This window comes from Filicampus tigris, chromosome 12 (assembly GCF_054856515.1).
Source record: "Filicampus tigris isolate MCC_2025a chromosome 12, RoL_Ftig_1.0, whole genome shotgun sequence".
Classification (NCBI taxonomy): Eukaryota; Metazoa; Chordata; class Actinopteri; order Syngnathiformes; family Syngnathidae; genus Filicampus; species Filicampus tigris.
Genome location: NC_141228.1, coordinates 22,458,354 through 22,486,160, shown reverse-complemented (window position 1 = coordinate 22,486,160; position 27,807 = coordinate 22,458,354). Strand labels below are relative to the sequence as shown.

General features: G+C 43.2%; 4 protein-coding genes across 7 annotated transcripts in view; 1 reads left to right on the top strand and 3 right to left on the bottom strand.

Annotated features, from left to right (window-relative positions):
- Positions 1-12,460, bottom strand: part of pik3ca (phosphatidylinositol-4,5-bisphosphate 3-kinase, catalytic subunit alpha) — a 29,530-nt gene extending 17,070 nt beyond the window's left edge. The window contains exon 1 of the mRNA XM_086047860.1: positions 12,354-12,460. The gene's annotated coding sequence lies outside the window, so the exon portion shown is untranslated. The remainder of the gene's footprint in view (positions 1-12,353) is intronic.
- zmat3 (zinc finger, matrin-type 3) lies at positions 598-12,169 on the top strand. Of its 4 annotated transcripts, none has more exons than XM_086047866.1 (6): positions 598-821; positions 6,668-7,407; positions 7,497-7,637; positions 8,434-8,600; positions 8,889-8,983; positions 9,563-12,169. In XM_086047866.1, exons 1-6 carry the CDS (start codon positions 701-703, stop codon positions 9,769-9,771), a joined length of 1,473 nt encoding a protein of 490 aa, XP_085903992.1. In that variant the 5' UTR covers positions 598-700; the 3' UTR covers positions 9,772-12,169. The 4 variants fall into 4 exon arrangements, with proteins under 4 accessions (XP_085903992.1, XP_085903991.1, XP_085903994.1 ...); XM_086047865.1 differs by having other exon boundaries at positions 8,880-8,983; XM_086047868.1 differs by lacking the exon at positions 598-821 and adding an exon at positions 5,216-5,325 and having other exon boundaries at positions 8,880-8,983.
- Positions 11,756-18,083, bottom strand: LOC147139184 (E3 ubiquitin-protein ligase RNF14-like). The gene is made up of 7 exons (XM_086047863.1): positions 17,846-18,083; positions 16,935-17,065; positions 16,172-16,861; positions 15,995-16,073; positions 14,774-14,986; positions 13,852-14,024; positions 11,756-13,743 (listed from the first exon to the last, which is right to left on the bottom strand). Exons 1-7 carry the CDS (start codon positions 17,991-17,993, stop codon positions 13,615-13,617), a joined length of 1,563 nt encoding a protein of 520 aa, XP_085903989.1. The 5' UTR covers positions 17,994-18,083; the 3' UTR covers positions 11,756-13,614.
- A 507-nt stretch (positions 18,084-18,590) lies between these two features.
- Positions 18,591-27,545, bottom strand: LOC147139183 (ankyrin repeat and MYND domain-containing protein 1-like). The gene is made up of 18 exons (XM_086048360.1): positions 26,700-27,545; positions 26,195-26,341; positions 25,934-26,128; positions 25,722-25,769; positions 24,094-24,335; positions 23,313-23,529; positions 23,028-23,186; positions 22,776-22,874; positions 22,437-22,612; positions 22,194-22,365; positions 21,973-22,113; positions 21,797-21,904; positions 21,363-21,470; positions 20,793-20,915; positions 20,442-20,543; positions 19,599-19,764; positions 19,484-19,526; positions 18,591-19,401 (listed from the first exon to the last, which is right to left on the bottom strand). The coding sequence occupies exons 1-18, from the start codon at positions 26,892-26,894 to the stop codon at positions 19,236-19,238; spliced, it is 2,607 nt and encodes an 868-aa protein (XP_085904486.1). The 5' UTR covers positions 26,895-27,545; the 3' UTR covers positions 18,591-19,235.
- Positions 27,546-27,807: the final 262 nt, after the last annotated feature.

The window sequence follows — 27,807 nt, the reverse complement described above, 5'->3', positions numbered from 1 at the left end:
GTTATGGAAAGCCATTTGAGCAATATTTATTCGATATCCAATTTGTCCTTATGGATATCCATTTGAGCATTTATTTTAGTTACTATAGTGGCTGCCTACTACGTTGTAGTTGGGCCTAGTAGTGTTACCTGTGCTGCACAATAGTTTAATTTTATACTAGTAGACCAAAAGTGGCACTAGTAGTGAGGGGGAAAACGTCACTAGAAAGCAGACACAGTCCTTCTAGTGCACTGAATTTGTCTTCCCAGTGAGGACAAAGGGCGGACTAGTACATGGACCTTCAACTGAATATCAAGCATATCGAGTACATGCTCAAATGTCTTAATGTCTTAACTGTCATCATTATTACCTACCGCCCATGCAAATCAACCGCGGTGCTATCGGACGTGGACTATACCATCTACCTGTTAGGAAGGGGGTGCTACGTAAACATCGACAGCGTCCATCTCTTCTATGGCTCTAATTGTACCCCAATGTGTTCAGTATAGGAAATGAGCAAAATCATGTGAACATGCCGAGCACCTGCTCGCTTATTAAGAGCGTTCCTCTCCCTTTTGTTAAGTATTATCCTCGGTTGTCCCCCCCCCACCCCCCGCTGTGAACATCGCAGCTCCCCGGTGAGTGCTAGGCGCTGTCACACTGGCCGGGCCAGCCGGTCGCTTTTTCGGAGACAAGTTGGCAAAGGGATGCGACTGTCGTGATGGCGCTGCAGCTGCGGAACGGGGATGCGGCGTTTTACCCGAGTGCACAATACTGCAGGAATTACACCTCGTCCGCTGTCAGCTACAGCGGCAGCAGCCATTATCTGCCCCGTTTGCCAGGTAAGGAGATCGAGGCTTGGCAATGCCACGCAGGACATGCTTGCTACTGCATGTCAGCCGTTTTTATGCGTCACGGCGCAGCGAGAATCAAACGAGAGGCATGAGCAGATTGTCCAGAGAAAGATGGACGTTCGGCGCTGGTGCTAAACATCAGATGAGGAGTGCGTCAAGCACCCGCCTTGTCCGGATACACAGATTGTCTGTTTTGAGAAGACCATCAGGCTTTCCCCCTCTGTCATTGGAACACAAGTGCAGTATTTGACTTATGTCACTCTTGAGAGTTGTTGGCAGATCAACTACAAAGCTGAGTCCATGCTGCTGTGTTTATTGTGCTCGGGCGTTTACATGGTGACATCATGTACTGCACATGCAGAAGGGGCTCATGCATCACACCCCCACAGTCGCCGCTTTCTCAGCATTAAGCTGCAGCAAAATGATGCAGGCCACAATCTCATTAATTGCATGTGAATGAGGGACTGTCACTGGCTACGATAACGCTGGTCAATACATCAAAGCATATCATAGCAATCCCCTGACATCATTCCAACATGCCCCCTAAGGGTCGTGTGCAGCCAAAGGATAACATCGGCTCAGAGCAGTCTGACAAGACGCATAATACGCGACTTCACGGAGTTGCAGCTATCCATCTAAAAATGCCATCCGTGTGATTGCCCATGTCAGCGTCCGTATAATCAGGGCTTTCAAATGGATGCGTGTGACTCCCATGATGTTTTATTAGCAGCAAAATGTTCAAAAAGTAGAAATAATTAGATTTGAGGGGATTTATCTTGGGCGGTAGGCCCAACACCAGTTTAACATACAAACAAGTATTAAAGCCGAAGTCAACCCAAACATTTCTTTCCAAGAATATGTTTGATGCAAGCCCACTAGTTGAAACGGGGCATTCTGATAAATATTGCGTTTGTGGAACAAGTGTTAATCCACTCGTTTTTCGCCATCTCTGGGGGCGGCCATTTTGTCTTCTATCGACTGAATATGACATCACAACTGCTCACAACGACCAATCTGCGGCTCTGATTCAGAAAACAGGTCAGCCCCGATTGGTCGTTATGAGCAGTTGTGATGTCATTTTCAGTCGACAGATGACAAAATGGCCACCCGAGAGATGGCTAAAAACGAGTGCATTTCGCTGCTTAATTTATATTCCACAAACGCAAAATCAACCAGAATGCGTCGTTCCAACTAGTGGGCCTGCTGGGGACATATTCTTGAAAAAAGATTTGACTTCCGCTTTAAACAGTGAAACATGTGAACTTGCACTAATGGTTCAGATAACATACAGAACACAATTATTTTACAATAAGACAAATGACAACACTTGAATGTGTCCGTTTTCTCTAGCAATTGCCTTCAGTAGGGTCACAGTTGAGCTGGAGCCTATCGCAGCTGACGAGCGAGACACCCCGGACTAGTCACCAGCCAGTTGCAGGCTATCGACTCAAATCGGATGTACAGTCGGCTTTGCGTGATCAAAATAGCGATGATGGTATAGCATAGTGCAGTCGAGTCAGGGTTGTAAACATGGATGTGCTGTATTCCGTCCTGAATGGATTCTGTGCGTTTCTTATTGCCCAGTCAAGCAGATGGAAGAAGTGCAGGAGGCATGTGCTTCTCATTGCTCCATAATTGATGTGATACAACGGGTGAAGGGAAAAAAAAAAAAAAAAACTCTCGAGAAAAAGACACTTGGCCTATTTAGAGATTCTCAGTGGATCCCACGAGATTGCCATGCTCCAAGAAAGGAGCGAAAAGGTTAGTGTGTCTTGATTTTCCTAAAAAAAAAAAAAAAAAAATCTGGAGAGGCAAGAGGTTATGAGTGTAGAAAAAAAAAAGTTTTCCTTTGAATAATATTACATATAACCCAGTTTGAAAGATCAGTTCACAAGTGACGAAGCTATTTTTACTCACTAAAAAATAGTAAAAGGAACGCATAAAAGTCTGCGCATATTCGGCATCAACGAGTCAAATAAAAGCAACTTTGTATTCTATTTTTGGTATGCGGTAACAATTGCAGTCCATAATCAGTTTTGGGCCACTGAAAGATTTCATATGTAAGATCATATGTAACTAGAAAGCTACTAAGATTATAGTAGACCTCCACCAAGGCTTAACTCGCAAAAAATAAATAAAAACCTCACAGGTAACTTGTGAAGCGTAGCAACAGATGGTGTGATGCGCTTTTGTTTTGTGGAGTTTAAAAATCTAGCAGCAGCATTTTGAATGCATTGCAAACACTTTTTTTTATACTAATGGCGACTTTTTCCAGGTCTGACTGACAAAGGAAGGAATTCATTTTCGCAATCTGGCCGACTGGTGGAATGCATGACTGGATGACTTTGCTTACCTGGGAATTAAAGTAAAGAATGAAGTTTGGAAACTCCTTACAAGATTTTTTTGATAAAACACCCAAATGGACGGAGAGCTCATCTTTATGGCTCGGTGCAGGTTCTGATATGTTGATTAGGATGAATTCAATTTTGGAGTCATTTAGTTGAAGAAAGTTTTGGAAAGGCACGTTACTGGCACGTTATGAAGATTGTCCGGTTTCAGAGTGGTGTAGAGCTGGCTGGCCTCTGCGTTGCAGTGACAGTCAATACCGTATCTCAGGAAAATCTGTTGTAGGGGAAGCAAAAAAACAAAATAGAGGGGACTTAAAGTCGACCCCTGGTGGACCCCAAAAGAGGACTAGTATTCATCTAGCCATATGCTTTTGGATTTGACAGATAGGACTTCAATCTTAACCCAACCTTTTCGATCCTTTTTCTGTTTTATTCCAGCGGTCTTTACGTTGGCAGCGAGCCAAGGCGTAAATAATTGTTTGGGCTTTTTATAACAAAAGGATCGATATGGTTCCAGTCACTATATCCAATGGTTCAGATCCTTATACTCTGTTTGTAGTCTACGGTGTAGTTGCAGAGTGAATCGTTCTTCTCTATTACAGGAAAGTTTCAGAACTGCCGTCCATATTCACTACGCATACAATGTTAACTATTGGTTGAATTTATTTTCGCATGTTTGTAAAACATGTGCCAAAAGAGCATAATCCAAATATTGTAATGTCATGCATTGAAATAAATGAAAGCTACTGTTTTATGTGAATTGGTAAATTTATGTTATCGGTGTATTGCATGAATCTTTACAAGCGAGTCTGTTTCAGTTCGACATTTGCCAGCGATGGCATGTCAATGAATGCCAGAATTTCAAGATGGCTGAAATGATATCTCTTCAAAAGTGAAGCCCATAACCCCGTCGGTGTCCGGCTACTGCATTTCATAAATTTGAACCATGAAAAGAACGAAAATAACAAATACAGTTACTCGAATAAATTACAGATGTATTTGCCTAGCTGTCAGCTACTTTTTCAAATGCGGCTTTTCATTACAAGCAAGTGTTCGTTCCTTGAATGCACTTGGTTGCATTTCACTTGAGTGGAGATGAAGTGGTTGTGATGACATGATTGACACGGCAGCCGCTATGCCTGGAAGCACTCACAAATACCAAATTGAGACGTACAATAATAATACAGTACACTACGGCTGGCTGCTCCATTGTGATAAAAATATGAATCCCGATTATTTTGGTAATAATTGAAATCACGATTGTTGAAACGATCATTTATTTTTTGGTAGAAAACAAGAAAATGTTTCAACGTAAAAAATATAAAGACAAATAAATGTATGCAAGTTCTTTTTGGACCAAACAAAATGTATGAAATTACTTGTTATAAAATACAATTTAAAACAAGGTGCAAATGTATAAATTCAAGTATGATTTCCTTGTGCAAACAAACATATTGCTTCGGCCATAAATTAATATTAATAATCGTTTTTTGCGATTACGACAATTTTGTAATCATGAAGCGTAATAATCGTAATTGTAATTGAATTCGATTAATTGCACAGCACATGTTCATTGTACCAATAGTGCCAAATAGTGGAAGAGCGTTTAATTGTCACTCTGCATTGCTGACAAACACAGAAAAACAAAGTTGTTGTCTACAAATCCGTTTTGGTGGGTGGATATTTTTTTTGTCTATAGTGACAAGGTAGGATATGTCAAAAACAATGCAAAGTGAGACCAATGTATTCCGACAGCACATCGACCAACATTCGGTGTCATCTTGCTATTGACAGGGACGGCGCTGACGTCCAAGCATAGCTTTCTCCTGAGGCCGACCGAGCGTGCCAGGTGACAGCCTGGGGCCACTCATGCACAATTGGAAACAGCCCAGCGTGTTATTTCGGGTGCGCCAAAAGCTGCCATTGGGCAACCGGTAGGATTGTAGAGGAAAGCTATGACACAGCTGTTGGATGATTACCGAGCCTGCAATCCACACGCGCGCACACAGGCAGCCACCCAATCTGTCACTTAAGTGGTGAAACAGCTGATTTCTGAAATCAGCCCCCTTTTTGAGTTCTCCCTCACACACCAACTTCGAGCTGTCATTTCCCGAAGAAGCTGGAGGGTTTTATCGTCATCGTCTGTGTGTGTGCGTGTATTTGTGTAACAGTCCGTGTGCTTGACTGCATTGCTGCTGGCTCATCCTAATCTTTCCAATCCCCGTTCGAGTGTGAAGCTTTTCTGTCCTGCACTTTTCACTTGCCGATTTCTTCACATGCCCACTAGTGCCTCTGGGCTTTTGTCATTCCGTATTCATCACCAGGCTTTCGCTTATTGTCACTGTACATGAGTGCGAGCTTTTTAATGCCACAGTACTTTGTGAAATTGTCAGAATATTTGAAGCATCCACTTGTATCTGCAGATCCCAGCCATAGAACTGCTGTTTTTAGTAGTTATTAGGGATGTATCGTTTCACTCAAGCGCCGATTCGATTTTCAGTTCCCAATTCGATTTTGTAAAATCTTTTTTTTAACAAAATTAAAGACTCGTTTTATAACCAAAATATGTTTTTATTTTAGCATCTGCATTTTGTCCTTGTGAGAAACAGTAACTTTTTGTAACTTTACAAAAAATCCTTCAAAATTAACAAATCATTTTGACTGTTTAACTCCATTTTTGTCTTATCAGTGTTTTGTTAGTGCCAGAACTAAACATGAAAATCAATGAATGTACAATAGATTTTTGACTGTTACAAATCCTTTTGTTGTCAAAATTTTGTCTCTTTTACATAGATGCATATTTGAGCAGTTTAAATCGATTTTCGATGAATCCTCACATCCCTATTAGTTATGCTCACATGCCTGATATACTCAATTATTGTATAAAAAAACACTTTTCTTGATAGTTTTAAATCCACGTTAGACATGCGAAGGAAACCGAGAGCAATTAAAAGCGAGGCATGGCACGCTGCAAGCGGGTCTGCATGACACAAGTCTGTTTATGTTATGCAATACGCACGCTCGTGTCAAGTGTCTTTTTGATAACGTTGCCAGACATTGCAGCCTGATATTGCGTGCTTGTTGATGTTGGTCTAAAATTGGACTGAGTTGTGCACCTGCAACTAAGGAAAAGTGGACGTAACCACCGACGGATTTCGGACAGATGTCAGGACTTGACTGACATGACTGCCGCTTAGATGACATCATAAAGCAAAGGTGGTATGGAAACAAAAGGCTTTAGGAAGCGGAGTCCATTTTGTCTCACTCTGTGATTGTAACAATTATCATTGCCCTTTTTTTTGGCCTATTTTTTATGATCTATTTCTTACAAGCAGCAAAGCATGAAGGTGAGAGGCGTTTTCTTGATTGTTTGAGTTCGATACTCCCGATTGCTAGATCGGCGGCATATTTCCCAGGAACGATCGCATGAAATTAGAGTGTCAATATGAACAGAAGCCAGAACTTAGCATCTCCTCCTCTCCTCAGGTCCGGAGAGCATGTTGAAGCCTGCTCTCAGTCTCTTCAGCCATGCACAGCAGCCTTTTCAACACATGGACTCCCTGCACCAGCTGGGACCTCCACCGATGGTGCCTACGCCGCCTCTCGGCCCCCCGCCGGTCGTCCCCACTGCAGCAATGGGACCGCCGAATGTGGTCGGCGCCCAGACTCTGGTGCCCCCTCCTATCGCCGCTACTCATACGTTGAGGCCGCCTCCCATCGCGCCCGTACATAGTTTAGGCCCGCCGCCAATGGTTCCGGCTCAGCCTCTCGGGCCTCCGTCATTGACACACACCTTGGGACCTCCGACTCTGGACCCCTCACAAGCAATGGTGCCTCCTTCCTTAGACCTCACACAACCGCTGGGGCCTCCTCCTTTGAACCACGCACACGCATTGGTTCCCCCTGTGCCTGCTGGAGCCAACAGATTCCGGCTGCCACCCAGCCCCCTGCCCTCCCCGCTAATCCCCAGCCCGGAACTCTCGCAACTACCGCTAAGAGCTCGAGCTGGACCTCCACTCATCTCATCCCCGGCGCCCGCTCTTATTCCAGGTCCTCTTCCAGGTCAGGCGGCCCCAGCCGGCGAGCAGCCCCAGGAAGAGGGCTCCCCCCTGGGCAGGGAGGAGCAGGAGGACACGCTTGCTCTGGAAGAACTTTGCAAACCATTGTACTGTAAACTCTGCAATGTTACTGTCAACTCAGCTCAGCAGGCGCAGGCTCACTACCAGGTTAGCGGACGCCAGCGCGCACCTGCGTGTGATTTTCAATGCGAGCTGTTTAGCATACTGCGCTCCTTTGCCACATTCTCTTTCCCCAGGGGAAGAACCACAGTAAAAAGTTGCGGAATTTTCTAGCTGGCAGTCAGCAGCCACCAGCCATCAGGATCCCTGAAGTCCTCGAGGTAGCCGGGCAGACAAACCTCATCTCAGGATCCACCGACAGTGACGCTACAAGGCAGGTAAGGCACCGACCTGCTGAGTGACCCACTTTTAATGGAGGGGGAGGGATGAGCTCTGACAATCTCCCAACAGAAGTAAAGTCCGCAAGTAGTTTGTGTTCCTCGATTATAAAGGAAAAAAAAATGCTCGTGGGTCAGGAGGACAGTGGAGCCAGCCGTAGCAATGCTTCTTTACACGACGGTAGCAAGCCGCCCACGTGGTGAGAAGGCCAATGTGGAAATAAAATCTCGTCAATACAGTAATCCACGAAAAGCGTTGCTTTGTCGCGCTTTTATTTTGAAGTTGTTCTTCAAAGCTGAATTGACTCGTCTTCCCGACTGGAAGTTGGAGCCCAGTTTAACTTTAAACTTTTAACTTCAACACCAACATCAACACAACGTCATCCTGAAATCATGTTCAATCGCTAACTAAGGACGCAAATAAAAAAACGACTTAACTACACTGATACTATAGAATGCAGCACTTGCTCCCAGCGTTAGCAGCTAGTTGATAGCAGCTAGCTGCTAAGCTAGTTTAAGTTTAAAGTTTCAATCAAAAAAAATAAAAGTTGATTATCTAAAAATGAAAACCAAGAGCTCATTCATTGAGATTTTCTCTTCTTTTTTGTATTCATAATTGTTCTTTAACCAAGAATAATTTATCTAGAATGTTATACCAAAATATTCAATAGCCCTGATTGACATTTATTTGCTTGGGATAGTTTAGCCACTTGTGCCAATCCCCCCTAAATATCCTGCTTTTTCTTGCTTCTCTGTTTCTATTTCAACACTGCACCGCCTTGTCCCGTGTCTGCAGGCGTTGTTTAAGGGGCCCACCCGAGTCATTTTGGCCACAGAGAATGACTATTGCAAGCTGTGCGATGCCTCCTTCAGCTCACTGTTGGTTGCACAGGCTCACTACCAGGGCAAGAACCATGCAAAGAAGCTACGGCTCGCTGAGGCTCAGCAGAACGCCACTAACGTGTAAGCTTCGCTTTTTCACTCACCAAGTGATAGAGATGAAACAACACCCGCAAAGTTGCATATTTGTGGATTTTTTTTTTTTTCACTTTTTAAAAATGTTATTTGGGCGGTGAGGGGGATGCCCACATTCATTCCACATTTTTCGTGGAAAGTGTACATTTAGGGTTTCGGGTTAAGGTTTCATTTATGTCTGCGATTTGATCAAGTTCTGTGTTTTTTGGCATGTTACATCTTGTCATGTTAAAGTGGTTGTTACTCAGTCAGTACCCTCTATTTCAGGGACTGTAGTAGTGAAGTAAGCCCGAGAAGGAACAGGAAAGATGGCAATGAGTACAGACTGGTGAAAAATCGCCGTAGCCCACAGCTTCCTACCTCCACGCAAGGTAAGTTTGAAAATTCACCAATGAGAGTTTGACATCGCTTTTGAATTGTGGTTCAACTGAATTAATTCCAAGCCATAAACTTGTAACAAAAAATGATGGTACCCCTCGAATAATCATTTGTTCAACCAAGCTGTGCCCTCTAGTTAGCATCATAGTTGTCTTCAAGCTTGCGAGCAGTCAGTCGGAGTCGGTCCATTTAAAGGGTGACAAAGTAGTCACTGTCCTGTTTGGTGACATGGTGTGTAAACGCACTCAAATGGGCCAGAGGAAGTGACGGCGAGAGTTGTCTTAAATTATAGACCAGCTCGTTAAAGTGGAAATCCACACGAAACATGCCGTCTGGCGAAAGCACCTTTCAAACTTTAGGACAACTAGTTTGCTCATCAAAAGTGGACCAAAACACCCGCTGAGAGGTGCACAAGTCTCACTGAAAGTTGCAAAAATTGTTTGATCGCCGTGACTGGAGTTTAGGTTGCCAACATTTTTGTTCAGGCCTCTTTCATGAGTGTTTTTTCTTTGTTTTTGTTTTTTTAAAGTAATTCTGTTGAACCACATTGGAAAGCGACTTTTTGTTTGCAGGGCCGTACTACAACCCCAGACCAAGGCAGCGGATCCCCAGAGATTTAGCCATGTGCGTGACCCCCAGCGGACAGTTCTACTGCTCCATGTGCAACTGTGGCGCCGAACAAGAAACGGATTTCCGACAGCACCTGGAAAGCAAGCAACACAAAGCCAAAGTGTCCGAGTTGAGGTACCGCAACGAGATGGAGAACTTGGGCTACAGTTAAGAGCGCGGCGGGAAGGAAGAAGTGGGGCCAAGAAGAAAGAAAGAAAGAATGGTGGGGACGGCGGGAGACCAAAGCGGTAGAAAGAAAACGTTTGTTGCGGGCATTTTGTTGAGAGGATGAGTGTCGAAACGTAACGCGATTGGTGACGTGAGAGACAAAACCAATGTGGTGGTTTTCTGTAGCCTCCGAATGGGATCGAATCCAAAGCACAACCGAGGAACATAATGTGTGACGTGAATCTGTTGGCCTTTGCGGACCTTGAGTGGTCCTTTGTATCAGGCTTAAGGCTTCGCCTCGGCTGGCCTTGTTTGTGCCTTCAGTTGTAGGGAAACTGAATTCTTGAAAAATACCATTTGGCCAGCCGACCATTCTGGCATTGTGGTTAAGATTACCGATGAATTTTCTATATTCTTGCGTGCTTGCTTTCTGTATAAAAATCATGTTCACGTAAATTATGAAATGGATTGAATTAGAGATATGTATAAGTATAGGTAATTATACTCGTGTACATGTGTTTAATATTGGGATCATGTTTATGTCTACTCGTACCGCTGTAAATAGTTACAATCTATTGTCAGGAATTTATTGGGCACCATCTACTCATCAGTACACTAAACCGACATTATTCAAAGACTGGATGAAATTTTTCTTGGTGTTTTTTTTTTTTAATTTGTTATGAGAAGAATGTGGCAAAACATTATGAAAGAGTTTGAGATATTACTATTAATATACTTAATATTTTTCACCAAAGATAAAGTAATATGTTATTCCTAAATATGATAAAGTTTAGAATCAATGCAGTATTTATTTATTTTTTTAAAGCAATGCATTATAGTCATGTGCGACTTGTATCATTCCCAGTGAAAAAAAAATCATCAATTCGCCAGATAAAAAATTCATTTGAAGTCAAAATGTATTTTTTCATAGGCCCACAAGAGACCTCTTTGGATGGCTAATTATTTTTCTAACTTTTTTGGGTTGTTGGTAATTTTTGAAAATCGTATGCCATGTATATCACATCAGTCGTGACCATAGCAAGCGTCCTCCACATTAGTTGCACATTTGGCAGCTTTCTTGGGCGTCTTGCTCGAGAGGCCATTAGACGATTCATCCGAGCCGAACGTCCAAGCTGCCTTCAGCTGCCTCCTCCATCGTCAGTGAAGCAGCGTCACTGTGTCAAGCCACATCATCAGATGTCAAATATTGGCCGACAGACACATTAGCCACATCTCTGAGCGTCCTTAGCGGGATTGTCTAATCATACAGAGCATGAAAACACACTCGGTAGAAGTGCTGATTGCCGATTTAGCTGTTTGTTATAAAATTAAACAAATACTAAAGGCCAAAGTATTGTTAAAAAAAAAAAAAAAGTCAAATGTTCTGCTTCTACTTCATATCTTCATATCATATATTGTAAGCATAACGGGAGCAAAAAAATTAAATAATTTATTCACTCAGGTTTATCTTTATTATTAATCGACCGATTAATCAATCATCTGAATTTTTTTTGCCAAGTATCAAAATCGGCATCAGGCTAAAAAAAAAATCTACACCTGTCGGGCTGTTGTTCTTATTATGTTATAATTAGCAATCAATCCTAGGCTATTCATTTATCGAAGGCACTGATCATGTTAATGATTTCTCATAATATTTAGGAAGGAGATAAATATCAATATGCAACATCTTATTTCTATAAATATTTGCCAGTGTTGACATTTTCAAATGATCACTACTCCAAAATCCATTTGCAGCCCAGATTGAAAATGTCCATTCATTTCTCAGGAAATGTACACTGAAGTGGTCTTTGCACTTGGGGGCGTCCTCCTCATTTTCTAAATTTGGAACGGAGTACGACCAAACGTATTTCATGGCAGAATGAGATTTGGTGTATCTTCAACTATCTTCAATGAGTTATGTGATAGATAATAAATAAAACCTTATTGAAGTTAAAGTCTCACCAAAGTTGGAAGCCAATAATGAATCCTTTGTGGTAGCTAAAGGTCTTTATTGAGGTTATCGATCATGCCGGCACTTTAAATCATTTTGTGCACTCAGAATTAAGCTTGATGACATTTCACTGGGGTGTTCTTTTCTTCTTTTTTTTAAAGTGTTGCACGTTGCACTGATACGTTTTGGGGTTTATTTTGTGCATGTGCATAGCCAATAGCCTGAAGTAGTTTTGAGCATAGTTCTGCACCATGATGAAACTGTAAACTGACATGTTTTTCTATGCTGTGTTGACACGAGGGCATTAGAATTGTGACGCTGTTGTTCATAAATGAAATATGCCACTCACTGATGTGAGCTTTCTCTCCCGCTGACTGAATGGATGACTTAAGACAGACATTTGATGGGGTATATTCTTACAGAAGAATAAACGTATTATATTGATAACCAATTTGAGGTGTTTCTTACAGTAATAATGTGTATCATTCTCTTCCAGCCTGCAATGCTTCATGGTAAAAAAACAAAAAACATTTGTGTACCTTGACTCATTTCTATGACTTCTACCAAACAACGAAGTTCTACACCACCAAAAAAAGTCACAAATACTAACATATCGATGATATTGAAGTTGTTACCTTCCGTGATCAGGCTTGAGTCAGTCGTATCAGCTCATTAGCAATCGGGATTCAATTTATTTCTGATTTCTCTTTTTCACTCTCGCTTACACCAACCCTTTTCTTCCGGGTTTTCTCCCGCCACCAGCACACGCCACATAGTTGCCCCAGGCTATGCCTGTAACAAAGTGAAGTTGAACATAAAAATAGTATACTCGCAGGAAGTCACGTAGTCTGTCGTGTGATATTATTGCATTTCCCATTGAGGACATATAATTAATGTTCTAAAATTAAAATTGCGTTGAATTAGTCGGTGCTCTAGAAGGGTCGTATGCATTATATCGCCCTCTTGTGGCTGCTGTACAATGATGCGCCTTCAAGAATGTAGGCTACTGGTGCACCGGTCCAGCAAAGTGTGTTAGATTGATATCATCTCTAAAAGTAGCTCACCGGTCGTGGGACATTGTGATTTCCTAGGAATGATTTCAAAGTGATTATTTTGGACATATAGAGATAAAGTCTTGCATATTGACATTGAACTTTCCTAATTATTGTGAGACATCATTAACGGTCTTCCTGATGCGAGGCCAATTCTGGTCACCCTTTTTGCACAAACAAGGGCAGTCAATTGCGACGAAAGAGGAATCGATAAATGGAATCGACAGGCGAGCAAACAAACGATTCCTCGAATATGATCATTCCACAATATAAAATTCCGAAGCATTTACTTAAACAATAAACAGAGTAAAAAACTCAACTGCGACCTGTTAAAAGATATATTATGTGCGGTAGCCCTAAAGAGCAAAACACAAAAACTAAAGACAAAACAAAAACAAACACAACAGCAAATGAAAACACACAAGGCAAACACCAAACATAGCAGCCAACAAAGTCCTATTTTCAAATATTCATTAATATACAGTTCAATTTTAAATAAAATAAATAAATGAATGTTATTCTTTTTTAAAAAGCAGTAAATAAGTTATTCAGATATAGGCATAGCTCCATCTTGTGAACCCATCGGGTTTTTTTATGGGGTTTTTTAAATCGGCCCCAAAAATCATTATCGTGTAAGTAATTTCATGTTTTTTCATGAAATTAAATGTAGTCTCTGTAAACTATAATTGTAGTTCCCCCTCGAAGGTATAAAATACAGTCTGAGTATTATAAATGTCATTTAATAAGACAGAGCTCTGGAAGGTAATCTCCACTTAGCGGCTGCGGTTGCAGAGTTCCAGCAAGAGCGCGTTCCATCTGAGGCTGGTGGTCATCATCGGCGATCCTAGTAGCGAGAACATGCACTGCCCTCAAAGTGTCGGGATCCATCCTGACTTGAAAGCATGGCCAGGCAGACCCAGCAGAACATTCGGCGACACCGCCAGCATGTCATCAGGTTGCACCTGTGGTTTTTCTGCCACGCAAACAGTCAGGAATTGCACCAAAAGATACTTTCAATTGTTTTTTTTTCCTTTTTCCTAAAATACTCACAAGCTAGCAACAGCGTGATAGGTAAACGTACCTCTATTCTGCAGAAGCAGTACGGGCAGTTTTTGCTATTTAACGCAATCCATCCCTCGCTCAGGTAGTCCTCGACGGTGAGAAAGAGACCAGTTCGGCCATACCTGCTCATCAGCAGGCTTTGCCTCTGCTTACTGCCGCTGGTGTAGTCATCCCAAAGAGCCTTCAAACCCTCTGAAACACAAAAGTCCATGTCAAAATCTAAAGTTAAAGCGGAAGTCAACCCAAACATATTTTTTTCAAGAATGTGTTCTACGCAGGCCCACTCGTTGAAACACAGCATTCTGATGAATATTGCACTTATGAAATATGAGTTAAGCAGCAAAATCCACCCCTTTTTAGCCATCTCAGGGGGCAGCCATTTTGTCATTTGTGTCGACTGAAAATGACATCACAACTACTCAGGGCTCAGCTAACCACCAAATACGGCTCAGCTTCAGAAAACAGTTGAGCCGTGATTGGTTACCTGAGCCCTTAGTAACTGTGATGTCATTTTCAATTGACATAAAGTGGTAAAATGGTCGCCCTCTGAGATGGCTAAAAACTGGTGGATTTTGCTGCTTAACTCATATTCCACAAACGCAATATTAATTAGGATGCCTTGTTTCAACTAAGTGGACTTACGTAGAACATATTCTTGAAAAAATATATATTTGGGTTGAGTTCCGCTTTAAGCAGCAAAATGCACCTGTTTTTAGCCATCTGAGGAGGCGGCCATTTTGTCTTTTGTGCCGACTGAAAATGACATCACAGACGTGCCCGCTCAGATAACGACCAATCATGGCTCAGCTCCAGAAAACAGGTGAGCTGTGATTGGTCGTCACCTGAACCCTGAGCAATTGTGATGTCATTTTCAGTTGACGGAAGGGACAAAATGGCCCCTTGGTAAAAAAAAAAAATGTCCTGCAGACACATAAACTTACCAAGTGACCGGGGCAGGTCTGCATTTCCTTGCTCGGGCTCTTCTTCTTGCAGGCTCTTGAGCAGCCGAGTTGGCCGGCAGTCACCAGTTCCGTGGTAAGTCTTTTTGCAGCTAACGCAGAAGGCAAAGCCACAGACGGAGCAGAGCGCCACATCGCTGGCCTCCTCCCGAATGACGGGCGACGCGCAGGAGGGCCGTGGGCAGTAAATCACATCTGAAGACAATCCAAAGATGCATACAACTCGGCTGTGACTGGCTTGAAGCAAAATGCACTTGTGGAAGACGGTTACATCGCCAGCAGCGACAAAAAGGGCTGTACAGTTAATATTTCTGGAAACATACAAGTCTAAAAACTTAGACAATGAGCATCGAACAGATTGATGAAAACCATAGAACTGGAAGTGGAATGTATTGACAGTACAATACAGTGAACGCGACTATAAGTCGACAATAAAAAAAATTTAAAAAACAGAATGTATATTTAGTCCTAATGTGAAGAAACTCATTTCCTAGTCCTCCACAGCAATCTCTATTTGCAAGTTGGTGACCACATCAAAAAAGTGAATGAAGAGTACCCAGTTAAATGCTTTTAAGCGGTTAAATTCTTCACAAACTTGTTTGACAGTTAAGAGCATTAAAAGCTGACTCGGCACTTTACACTTAGCCTGACCGCTACGTGTCTGCCAAGATTGAATTTGGCTTGGCTTGATTGTGTTTGTTGTTGTTTTTTTTTAATGTCGCGAATGCGTCAAGATTAAACAAAGTTGCCCTTCAATTCCGTCATTGCAGACCAGCTACTGGGAGCAAAAAACACATTACACACTTGGCTATTGACCTTATTCTTCAAGAGGAAGTCAACCCCCAGATTTTCTTTGTAATATGTTCTCTGCACCTTAAAGCGGAAACACAAACAAAAAATATTTCGGTTGACTTCCCCTTTAAGCGGCAAAATCCCCTTGTTTTTAGCCATCTCAGGGGGCGGCCATTTTGTCACTTCTGTCAACAGAGAATGACATCACAACTACTCAGGGCTCAGGTAACGACCAATCATGGCTCACTTTGTTTTCAGAAACCGAGCCGTGATTGGTCGTTAGCTGAGCCCTGAGCAAATATGGTGTCATTTTCAGTCGACAGCAAGTCCGCCCCCTGACATGGCTGAAAATACGTGGATTTTGAGATATTAGCATATACTGTAAATAAATGCACACATACTGTAGATTACCTGCCATACAGTTCAGGGTGTTCTGCAAAAGAAGACGGTCGTAGCGTCCGAACAGTTCCTCTCCTACCAGACTCTCCACCTTCCACATCAAAAAACACAATGGAATCAAAGATGGGGCAAAGACACAAAACTATCCCCAGGGAATGTGTTGATGTTCAAAGAACATTTGTGCTTTACTTGTGCTTGCGTGGGTAAGGCCGTGCAGCCCGCCTGAGCACAGGTGACGCCAAGGACATTTCCCTCTGTTATCTGCAGCTTGCAGAACTCAGCGAGACAAGCCTGGCAGAAGACATGACCGCACTCCTGGATCTGGACACATTCCGAACCCAGGTAGCTCATGAAACACACGGCGCAGTCATACACGGTGCTTTCAAAGACTTTCTGTCCCTGGGCTGCATCGTGAATCATTATCTCGGAAAGGAGACTTTGCGCGGGACTCAATGACAGACCGGGGAAGGGGCGGAGCTCATCGGAAGTTTCTCGCGCCTTGTCTCCAGCTCCTATTTCACCATCACCAAGTGTGACACGAGAGCTAAGGCGAGAGGTGAAACTACTTTGGTCCACCTTGCCGGAATCTGCGGCTGCAGCCCCGCCAGAGTCTGCATTGCGACTGTCTGTCGCAAAAAACGAACGGTGATGAGTTTGGACGTTTTGGCATCCTGAGGTCAGCGCGCTTTGACTGCTTTTGCGTTGGATTGATTCCGGACTGTTGTATGGGGTGCTGGGCTCGTTGGGCAGCTCCAGCGCAGAGTTGACGTTGAGGAATGTGAGAGTATCCTCTCTCAGGAACTGTACCCAGGAGAAGAGCACCACGTCACCCGCGGTGGCTCGGTAGAGATGGGTGAGGTGAGCTCCCAGAGCTGCGAGCTGCGGAGATGCAGTGGAAAAGGCAGATGTGGATCCATGGCAACAAACGGCGTTTATGTGTTGCCCAGATTACCTGCTTGTGAGTCAGCCAGTTACAAGAGAGAGTGAAGGAAGGAGGGGAGCAGGACGGGTAATCCTCAGGGAGTTCAAAGGTCAGCAGCAGTGGTGGAAGGAATGATATCTTGCACTCTTTCAATGTGTCACCTTTGGAAAGGCAAGTAGGACACAACTTGGTGAGAAATGGGAACAGCATTTTTTTTTCTTTACTAATTCTCACCAAAAAAGTTTGTGATTTTTGCTTTTGGCTGAAACTTCAGGTTGAATCTTAAAAATCATTATCACCTTTACAGCTGAACTTAATTTGCCTTTCTCTCAGCTTCTGACTGCACGTACAACTGTTCCTGTTGCTGTTCTCTAGCAAGGAACTGTTTCATTAGTCGGTCATTTATGTAGAACTTATTTCACTGCATAAAAGAAAAAAAAACAAGCCACACGGAGGAGCCAGTCACAGCTCAGCTGTGTCGCTCAGGTGAGCCGTGATTGGTCGTTATCTGAGCCCTGAGCAACTGTGATGTAATTTTCAGTTGACAGAGTGACAAAATGGCCACTCCCTGAGATGGCTAAATATGGGTGGATTTTGCTGTTAACTCATATTCTACAAACGCAATATAAACCAGGATGCCATGTTTGGACTAGTGAAGGTGCATGCAACATATTATTGAAAAGGGTTTTTTTCGGGGTTGACTTCCCCTTTAAACTGTTTTTTTTAAACTTGTTTTGCTTTGCCTTTAGAAAAAAAGGCAAAATTAAAAAAAAATCATATTGATATTTATGGATTTTATTTTTAAAAAACATTTCACCGGATCTCCTTTAACCTTGGCCACTTTTTGCATTGTTTTTACTTGAGGAAGTGCCCATTTTTCTCATTATTACGACGTGACTTCAGCAAGGTTTTCTACATTGACGAAGATTTTGTTTGTTTACCTTGTGTGAGTGTCACCATGTAAGCCGAGGGCAGTTCCACTGAAACTCGAAGTTCTCCGGAGGACTTCGAGTCATGGCGAGCAAACTCCTCGGAGCTGAAGATACTTTGCAGAGCCAGCAGCTCATTTTCTTGCTCCTCCTTGTCCATCGCCGCGGTTGGAATGACGGACAACACCTTTCATTTGGTCCTCTTGTTATTCACGCGCTGCTTCCTGCTTGCCTGGTTGTCCGTCCCTCTGCTGACTCATCATCTGCATGATGTAACAAAGTGGAACCCGCCGCAACTGTACAAGCGCCTCCACTACAATTACGAGCGGCACTGAATCCTTGTGCATGTTACAATTTGATATCAAGAAGTTCAGCGAAGTATTATGATGGGGAAATTCATCTCCTACTCTCCTCTATTTGTGTAGCACACCACATAGAGAACAAAATCCCACAAGGCAAGCAAGGAGATGTCAGTGTGAAAGGGGGTCAAAAAGTGCTGGGGTCAGTGTTCAAAAATCAGGACAAAATTCATTTAGAAGTTATATAAATGTAGTAAAAATGTGTTGGACAGAGTTATTACTTTTTAAAAAGTGATTCCCACCACCTTCTGCTGTGAGGCAAACTTGCTAGCTACATGCCCCACCATATGGAAATGAAAACACTCAATGAATAATAGAATCACACGTTCTCCTTTTAATGACAACTTTTATTATTTGTATGAAAATATAGGTTCTATCATAATGTAAATGTTGGCACAGTGAGGGTGTTGGGAAGCACATGACTTCAGGTCACAGATGGTAGTCATGGGAAACCAGCCAAGAGATATTTTAAGTACACTATACTTTGAAAGACAGGTAGTAAAACATTTGGTAGTAATGTGTTTGTAATGCAATGTGTCTTTCTATATATTATTAGATGTTTTTATACAAACTGATGAAGTAATTGTATTATTCAGCGGCCACATTTGACACCTTGCACAGGGACTTCTAGCTTTTTAGCTAAAACTGGCATTTACAGAAATGTTGATTCATGTGCGCTGTCCCTGTTTTAAAAATAAACAAATAAAAAACAAACAAAAAAAAAACACTTTCCCTCAGAAACATCTCTTATAGCCCATTAACAAACATTTCATACAAGAGGAAGCAGAGTGTTGGAAGCTTACAGCTGTGCATGTCCATCACTGAGATGGAGGTTTTTGAGGTAGTCTGGCTAAAAAAAAAAAAAGTTCTAAACGTTGTAGAATGGTCATATTTGACAGGCAATTTTAATGCAAGTCACCGACAGCACTGGCGGATTGGCTGAGTCGAATAGTCTTCGCCGTCTTAAAGGGGGACCGGACAGAGTCTCACGTCCGACGCCACAGGGGCGTAAGCGTCGAGCAGTTGGCCGACGTCAGATTGGTCTATCTAGGCCGAAGGGATTCCCGGACACACTCTTGCTTGTGTCCCTTGTTCCAAGCTTTTAGTTTACAATGCGTTGAGCAGTAAAGAACCTTGTGGCAGCGAGTACAAGCGGTCAGCGTCACAGCCGCAGACAGGCCGCAATGGTAGCAGAAGCGCAATGGTAGCCTGCAAAAATATCCAAAGTTAGAGATGTGTATCGTGACATCTTCAATGAAAGGGACCATGAACAAGCATCATTATGTGCTACCTTTCTACGAAGGTTGCTTTGCCAGACCAACTAGCGTCTTCGCCTAGGAGGAAAGTAGCTCTTTATTAAACACATCAAACACTTCATATTATGCGACAAAAGACGATATACTGACTATTGTTTAAAAGATGCGTTTCCCTCTCTAATCTCTCTTTCTCTCTCTCGACAGCCTTTTCTCGAAGCAGATCTCCCAGTAGGCCGAGGAGGTGACGGCGCGATTTGAACGTTTCTCTCTCCTCCATGTTGAGCGTGTTGAAGGGCGTGTTGGCAATGCGCGAATCCTACATGGCAGTATTACACACAACTATGAGGTTACATTGCAAAAAATAAACGTATACATTGGAATACACAGCAGTGATCAGATTTAATGTACGTTTCCCAGGGCCTTCAGTTTCAGGATTGCTGGCCGGTATGAAATAGACACAATTGAAATGTCTGCTTTTTTTGGGGGTGAACCGGATTTTGGATTCAATAAACAAAGCCAGATAGAAGGCTTTGGTCGATTTTCAAGAGTGGTTAAAAAATGAGGGTAAATATTCAAACGTAAGAATGTGTGACGAGTTTTAAAATAGCCAGTGTTTCACAATGGGGTTTAAAAGGCGAATTTAGGTTCCAAGCAATGTGCTTGACAATTTAGAAGAAAATTGAGTCCAAAATTAATTGCGGAGAATGTCTCAGGACAAGAATTGACTCAAAACAAAGTGTGGAAAGTCAAGGGTGCGACCCACTGAGTCACATAGGCAGCTGCAGTACCCAATCAGTCAGGCTCTCAAAGGAGCCTTTTAAGATTTCAAAGGCGATTAACCTCCGAGTGGACGCGATTTTTGATGGCTGTCCCAAAATTCAGTTGAAAAATTCAGCTGTCAGGATGTGACCTCTGTTTTTTAAAGCAGTCGGGGATTCAAGGAAAAACTTGATCACTACATTTCACGTACCGTTTTGAATACAGTTGTCTTACCTGGTTGAAAGAGAAGTGTGCATAGTCAACTGCAGTCCCTTTCATATCACCAATTTGAACTGGCTTCAACATGTCAGCACCAGCCTTTATTAACATGTCCAGCTACATCACACATATAAATTAGAAGTTATGCACATTATAAAGCTAAACAAAACAGCATGGTCTTTTTTTTCCACTGAATGTATCTAAATGCGTTTTTTGGGGGGGGGGTCTCAGGATTATAAAACATCACTCGGCTACTACCATGGGTGTTGCTTAATCAGGACTGAGTCAAAACAACTGTAAACAATTCAATGTTAATTGTGTACTTTGCCCTCCGAAAAATAAATGAAACAGAAATAAATACTGTACCAGTTTTACTCTTTTGCTATCCAAGTCGTAGCTGAAGTTACTGACGGCGCAAAGGGCGTTGCCCACTCCAAGACCCAGCGGAATGTTGGGATCTGCACCTCCTTTTAACAGCACGTTCACCGCCTACGCGGGGAAAACAGCTTCATTGCGGGATGCAGATGTGGCAGCATGACGATGACGACCATCAGCGGACATTTCATTCATTCCCACATGCGTTGAATTTCTACCGCTTGCCTTGCTCAGGTTATTATATTATAATAATAATAATAATAATAATAATAATAATAATAAATTACCCCCCACTAAAAAAAAGAAAAAAAAACATTTGCAAAAAGAATTGTTAAAAATGAATCAAGGGGCCAGTCAGAGTGTGGTTGGCCCACGGGCCTCCAGTTGCCCATCCCTGACTTTGAATAAAGCCATGCAAGCAAAGTGAGATCGTAAGAGATCGTCTCCATGTTTGAAGCCAGAACCTTCTTGATGTGAGGCCTTAGCGAGCACTTGCGAGAGCATGCTCCGCCTTTGAAAGCTTCCATCAGTCGATTAAAGGGCGCTTATCAAGGCACTTACCCTGTCATTGCCACTTGATATGGCTAAGGAAAGAGGTGAGTGTCCACTCCACAGGAGATCCGTCCTGGCTCTGTGGGAGAGCAAGAGTGCGACCGCCTTGCTGGCATTCTGTAGCAAAACAAGCACACAAATTGATCGTTTGGAGCCGTTGCGTCACTGACGTTGATCTGCACATTTCCGTTTGGCCTCACTGATTAAATACACATATGTTAATTTTTTTTTTTTTTTTTTTTTTTTTACTATTCCCCTTTTTATTAGGTTTGTCTGTCAAAGAAAAAAATGAAACGACTAAACCTAATTCAGAATACAGGCACACCCATTTATGTTAAAAAATGTTCAGTCAAATGTGATAAACTAAACTCAATGAACCCGCACTGCATATGATGTTGTATATGCATTGTAATTGTACGACATTGCTGACTGTGTTTCCTCACAGAGTGGTCCGTTTCTCTCTGGCAGATCATGTGCAGAGCAGTTCGACCTCCTTCGTCAGGGCTCGGCTTCCAAGGGCTCTTGCATGATTTTCTTATTATTATGGAAACCTGCAAAACAATCACAAGTGGTTGATCGTTGTAGCAGGTGAAGTACGCCCAGAGCAGAAGATACAAACCTTATCGAGTTCATAGATCTCACTCTGGTCGGATGCTCGTGCGTCTGGGTCGGATAAAGCATGCAGCAGCAGCTCGATGATTTTGGGACTTTCTGGGCCCGGCAAAGCTGCAGCCACGTGCAGAGGATAAAGGCCTTTCCTCTACAGTCAAAGGTTTAGCGTCTTACATGAACACACGGACATGGAATAATGCATAACGTGACGGGCCAAGGCGATGCTACCTCAAGTGAGAGAGAAATGCCAGTGTGAGCTCCACTCAGCAAAAGTCTCCTGACCGTTTCCGTGTCGCCTGCCATGATGGCCACAAAGAGGACGGGTAAGGGGACTTTGCATATATTGGGGTCTGCGCCCCGATCCAACAGCAGATTCAGTGTGGACAAACGAAAACGGTGCCTGGGCACACGAGCAAAAACATTCAGCTGACGAGTACGGAGCGGCGGAAAGGGGGAACGTAACGGACTTACATGTATTTTTTGGCGGCTATTTTGCGAACGGTCTCCTGCGTATCCGAGTGCTGAGCAACGCCCGTGCGACTCAGAGCTTCCGCCGCGCCCTGTAGGAGCTCCTCTGAGACTTCCATTTTGTAGCTGTACATGGAGCAGGAAGAGGAAAAGGATTGCGCTGGGGGCAGTTCATTGTCCTGTTGCAAGCACATAAGGAAGAGTTTCAAGAGCTGAAAGCGCTTCATTTAGGGTAAGACGTGACCGCCACTTGTATTGGAATACGTAGTCCTACTGCATAGCATAGGACTAATGCATTATGCTAGCTAGCTAGCTAGCTAGCATAATGGGAGTGGTCATCACCTGAAGTGAGTTCTCCGAAAGAGGCAAGTTGTTCTGATTGGCGCTGTTATGATCATCTGCAGTCGTCAACTTCTCAGCAGTGGACTCCTTAGTGATATCCTGCGGAAAGTTATGGAAAGTTACATCAATCGTTTTGAAAATAGCACACCCACATGGAGACTGAACAATATTTTAGATTTGTCGAAAAAAATTGGCGTACTGCAGGTTTTGGCCCGACAGCGAGGAAGTCCACCGCGAGCAGTCAAATCTTACCTGTTTTGGGGCTGGAGGTGCCGAGTACGTGTACAAACACTGGACAGGATAGTAGAGGATGTGACACACCGACAAAGACGACATGCCCTCAAAATTCCGCTTGTCAATGCCAGCCCCCATATCAAGTAACAGGTGAATCACATCATTATGGCAGTTGATCTGAGGATCACAAGAAAATAGGATCAAACACTTCAGTCGGCACAATTGAAAAACAGCCGACCAGCAAATGAGAAACGACAAAGTGAGCAAAAGGAAAACATGGCGCGAGACGAGAACACGTTTTACTGTGGCAGCAATCAACGCGGTGTGTCCCTGAGAATCTGCTACGTCGGGGTGAACGAGGCCATCCAGGAGAATCTGTAAAACAGCCAGTCGTTCGCCGATGGAAGCCTGATGGATCAGAAGCTCCGAGGCCACTTCCAAAGGTCCTTTTGGACCAAAACTGTCCCTTTTGTATGAAAGAACTTCTGCAATATCCCAGTCCAAATTTTCACCCTGATGCCTGCGAGAAACAAAAACACAAATTTACAACACTTATTTTACGACTTTTCATGCCGACATTTCACTTTGTAGATATTCTGTATGCCGTTTTAAAGGGGAAGTCAACCCAAACATACTTTTTTCAGGTATTTGTTCTACGCAAGCCCACTAGTTGAAACAAGGCATTCTGATTAATAGTGCGTTTGTGGAATACCAGTTAATCCACCTGTTTTTAGCCATCTTGGGGGGGGCGGCCATTTTGTCACTTCTGTTGACTGAAAATGACATCACATTTGCTCAGGGCTCAGGTAACCACCAATCACAGCTCACCTGTTTTCTGAAGCTGAGCCATGATTGATCATTATCTGATCCCTGAGCAGTTGGGATGTCATTTTCAGCCCGCAGAAGTGACAAAATGGCCGCCCCTGAGATGGTTAAAAATGGGTGGATTTTGCTGCTTAACTCATATTCCACAAACGCAATATTAATATCGTAACGCCTTGCTTCAAATAGTGGGCCCGGATAGAACATACACTTGAACAGATATATAGAATTGTGTCGACTTCCCCTTTAAGTTGTACCCAACCTGTGTTTGTGAATGTGAGCCACCATTTTGGCAGTTAAAGGCAGCGTGGCAAGCGGGTCTCGTTTGTAGCCCTCATACGGCTGAGAATCGGGTTGCCACAGCTGGCCAAAGAAATGCTGGTCAAAGTCTCTTCTAACATGCGGGGGCAACGGGAGGTGATCGCCATCCGTGGAATAATTCTCAATGCCGGAGGGGAGAATAGTATTGTCATCATATAGCAGCAAATCGTCATCTGTGTCTACCTAAACAAGAATGTACGTTCACAAATCCAAAACTTTGAAATACACACAATGCCCTTTTCTCTCAAATGTTGTTCACAAAATCTGTCTAAGATGTCAAGATGCTCACTATACAGCATGATTATTGCACAGGTGTGTGCCTTAGGCTGCGCACAATAAAAAGGCCGGGTTCAAATGTGCAGCTTTGCTGTACCGGGGGGCTCAGAAAACCAGTCAGTATCTGCAACATGGCGCCGCGGCACTGCGTATTATTAACATGCATTAGGTGATACTCGTGGATGAACGGAACAGGATTGTCACAGGATCTCTGTGCATTCAACATGCCATCGGAAATGCACCTGCGCCGAACCAACTCGATCAAGACTGCTGAAATCTGCAAAGTGCCCAACCAGACTAGGCCATACACGTCGTCTGCCACCTGCCCTGGACAGTGAAAACCAGGAACCTTCGGTGATGAGAACACCTCAAGATATTATCAGCTGTGAGCGTTTTGATTGATTGCAGTCAGGTGAACAAGCCTGCAGACGAGCCTTCCCAGAAGCGGTTTCTGAGAATTTGTGCAGAAATTTGTAAATGATGCAAAACAACCACAGCTGAAGACAAACCGCTGCACATAAGGTACACATCTGACATAGAAAAACAAAGACGGTTAAAACAAATTAATAAACACAGTAAGACACTAAAAGAATGCCAAGTGTCACGCTAAGCCGAAACCCGGAGAATAAAAATGTCTTTTAAGACGAGTTCCAAAGATGAACAGAGAGGGGACTTGCCTAGCGTTTAACGGAAGCTCATTCCAAAGGGAGGGACCGGCAACGGAAAAAACTCAATCCCTTCTGAGGCTCTGCTTATAGTCCGCTGACCTGAGGCACCTGAAAGGTGCGTAGCAGGGGAGGAGCTCAGACAGGTAAGCTGGGGCGAGACCACAGACTTAAAGACAAATAAAAGAATCTTAAAATAAACTCTAAAATGTTCAGGGATCCAGGATTGGAGTTATGTGCTCCCTCTATGGGCTCCAGTTAGGAAGCGAGCGGCAGCATTTTGGAGCAACTGGAGAAGCTTGAAGGAGGACTGGCTGAGTCCAAAATAAAGTGCATGACACTAATCCAGCTGAGATGTAATAAAGGCTTGATTGACATTTGACATTTGGGGGGGGCGTGGTTTCAACATCTAGCGGACATACGCACATACTTTTGAGGCCCTGAAAATTGAGGTAATCATGACAGGAAGTAGGCGAAGTAGCATAAGATGGCTGTAATTGTCACGAACATTGGTCAAAGCGTCCATGTGGAATTTATGATTTCTGAAGGCAAAATCAGAAAATCCTCTATCATCATCATCATACCGAACTACTTTGAATTTAAATAGTTATTCATCAAAATACTTAACCCCTGAATCTGTCCTGGCACGTCCTTTGGGGAGAACTGTTTCAGGAGTCTGCTAAGAAGCAAAGAATGGGGACACAGACACTTCAATGTATTCAATTCATAACTTCATTGTGTAAATCCAACAAAATACGACGGTTGGATATATTTGATTAGCATTCAAAGAATATGCCGACACGATTTGGCCAGTTCTGACGACTGCAAAAAACGATTTACCTGACTTTGGGAATTGGAGTTGGCATCTTGCGACAAGAAGACAGCATATTCAGTAAAGTTTTTTAGGCTGAAGCTGCCCGGCACCGAGTTACACAGTTGTATAAGACGCTTGCCGTGCCAGAGGCCAACATCCTGACATCCCGTTGGCTCACTAAGCACGCCAGGACCAAACCTTTGGTCGGCACGGTACAAACCCTGAGCAGGAGAGCAGCACTTTGTTTCGCAATCCTTTACCATCCGTGAAGCCGACTTCGCTGTTACCTGAAAGATGGCTCCATCGGGGAAAAAGTGTTTTCCGTATCCTTCTCTCCAGTTAAGGTAGAATTTGCCGATGAATTTGTTGCCTGTTGGCCAACAGTACATTCCGTCACCATGCCTGTAGTCTTTGTAGAAAGAGCCTTCATAGAACTACACACAACAGAAACATTGGCGAAACATTGTGCTCAGATATGGTGGATTTTTGTTTCAAGGCATGAAATGTTATGTGTGTGTTTGTGGAAGGTGGGAGTGGACGGCTAGCTGGGATAATTCATTAACCTGTGGAGATTTGTGTTGGAGGTATGAACTACATTTTCATTGCGTGAAATTGAATTTCATGACGGACTTCAACACGGTAAATAATTTGGACCTTAAGTTTTCTTGAAATGTTTTTGTTCTGACGATGATCATGATCATGCATGCTGGTGGCCTGTCCCACATGGGTCCAAAATGAACTTTGCAATCTCCGGGCGAGAAAGCGCAATTGCTTTCTTTCATGACACCTTACCTCTCCACTTCTCCAGGTGTACCTTCCCTGTCCTTGTTTGAGACCATCAACAAACTCTCCCTCATATTTGGACCCGTCGAGAAACTCCTGAACACCAAATGACTGCCGTCGCTCCTCGCAAACTCTTCTGTTCCGACTCCCTGCCGGTGGTTGTTGCAAACCCCCGGCTGCCCTAACATTTTGCCGGCTTGACATTTAAATGAAGAACCGCTGGATTTGTTCGCATACCTGCCAGGACATGATTAAATTCCAACATTTGCCTTTCTAATATCGTACTTGAGAACAATGACGTACGTGTTGGCAGTAATTAGAACCTCTCATAATGAGCGAACTAATGATGTAATGTTCCCATGACACTTATGAGAAATGATAGCGCATCACATTACGACATCACACAGCGCCCCGACTAACTTACGTAGCCTATTCCCCAAAATTTCATTCATTCTTGATTGTAAAAGAAACACGTACAGTAGCGGATAAAGCTGGACCCCTAAACAAAAACACAAAAACAAGGACAAACCTCCAGCGCTTTCCGCGAAAATCGGGGTGTGGCTATCCCAAATAACAACAATACATTTTCAAGATTCGCCTCTCGCCCAAAGTCAGCTGGGCTGCGGTGCAGCGGGTAGATAGCTGATTAATAAAAAATGAAATAAAAATTGAAATAAACTACGGCGTCAAAATGCAATGGTTACTTCCTTCTAATTAGAAGACACGCCTTGGTGGAACATGGTCCAGTTATTTTCAATCTTTTCTGGAGATACCATCATTTTTTTTTTTTAAATGTCTGGCTTTCAATGGTTAATTTTCATTAATCCTACCGACATATTTTCCTACGCGTATAGTTAGCGGTGGTGGAATTTTGGATGGAACTCGATGGAGCGTTACACTACATCGTCTTCAGGCGCTACTCTGTCGCTATCTACTGGACAACATGAGAAATACTTATGCTGACAACTTCAAACTGTTATGGAATTTCTTTTTACTCGTTTCAGATAACAATAATGCCAAGCTGTATTTGTATTTTGGTGTTTCTATATATAAAAAAATAAGCAGAAAATATCTGTTTCCAAACGTAATATACAATTACCAAAGGAGACACGCACCC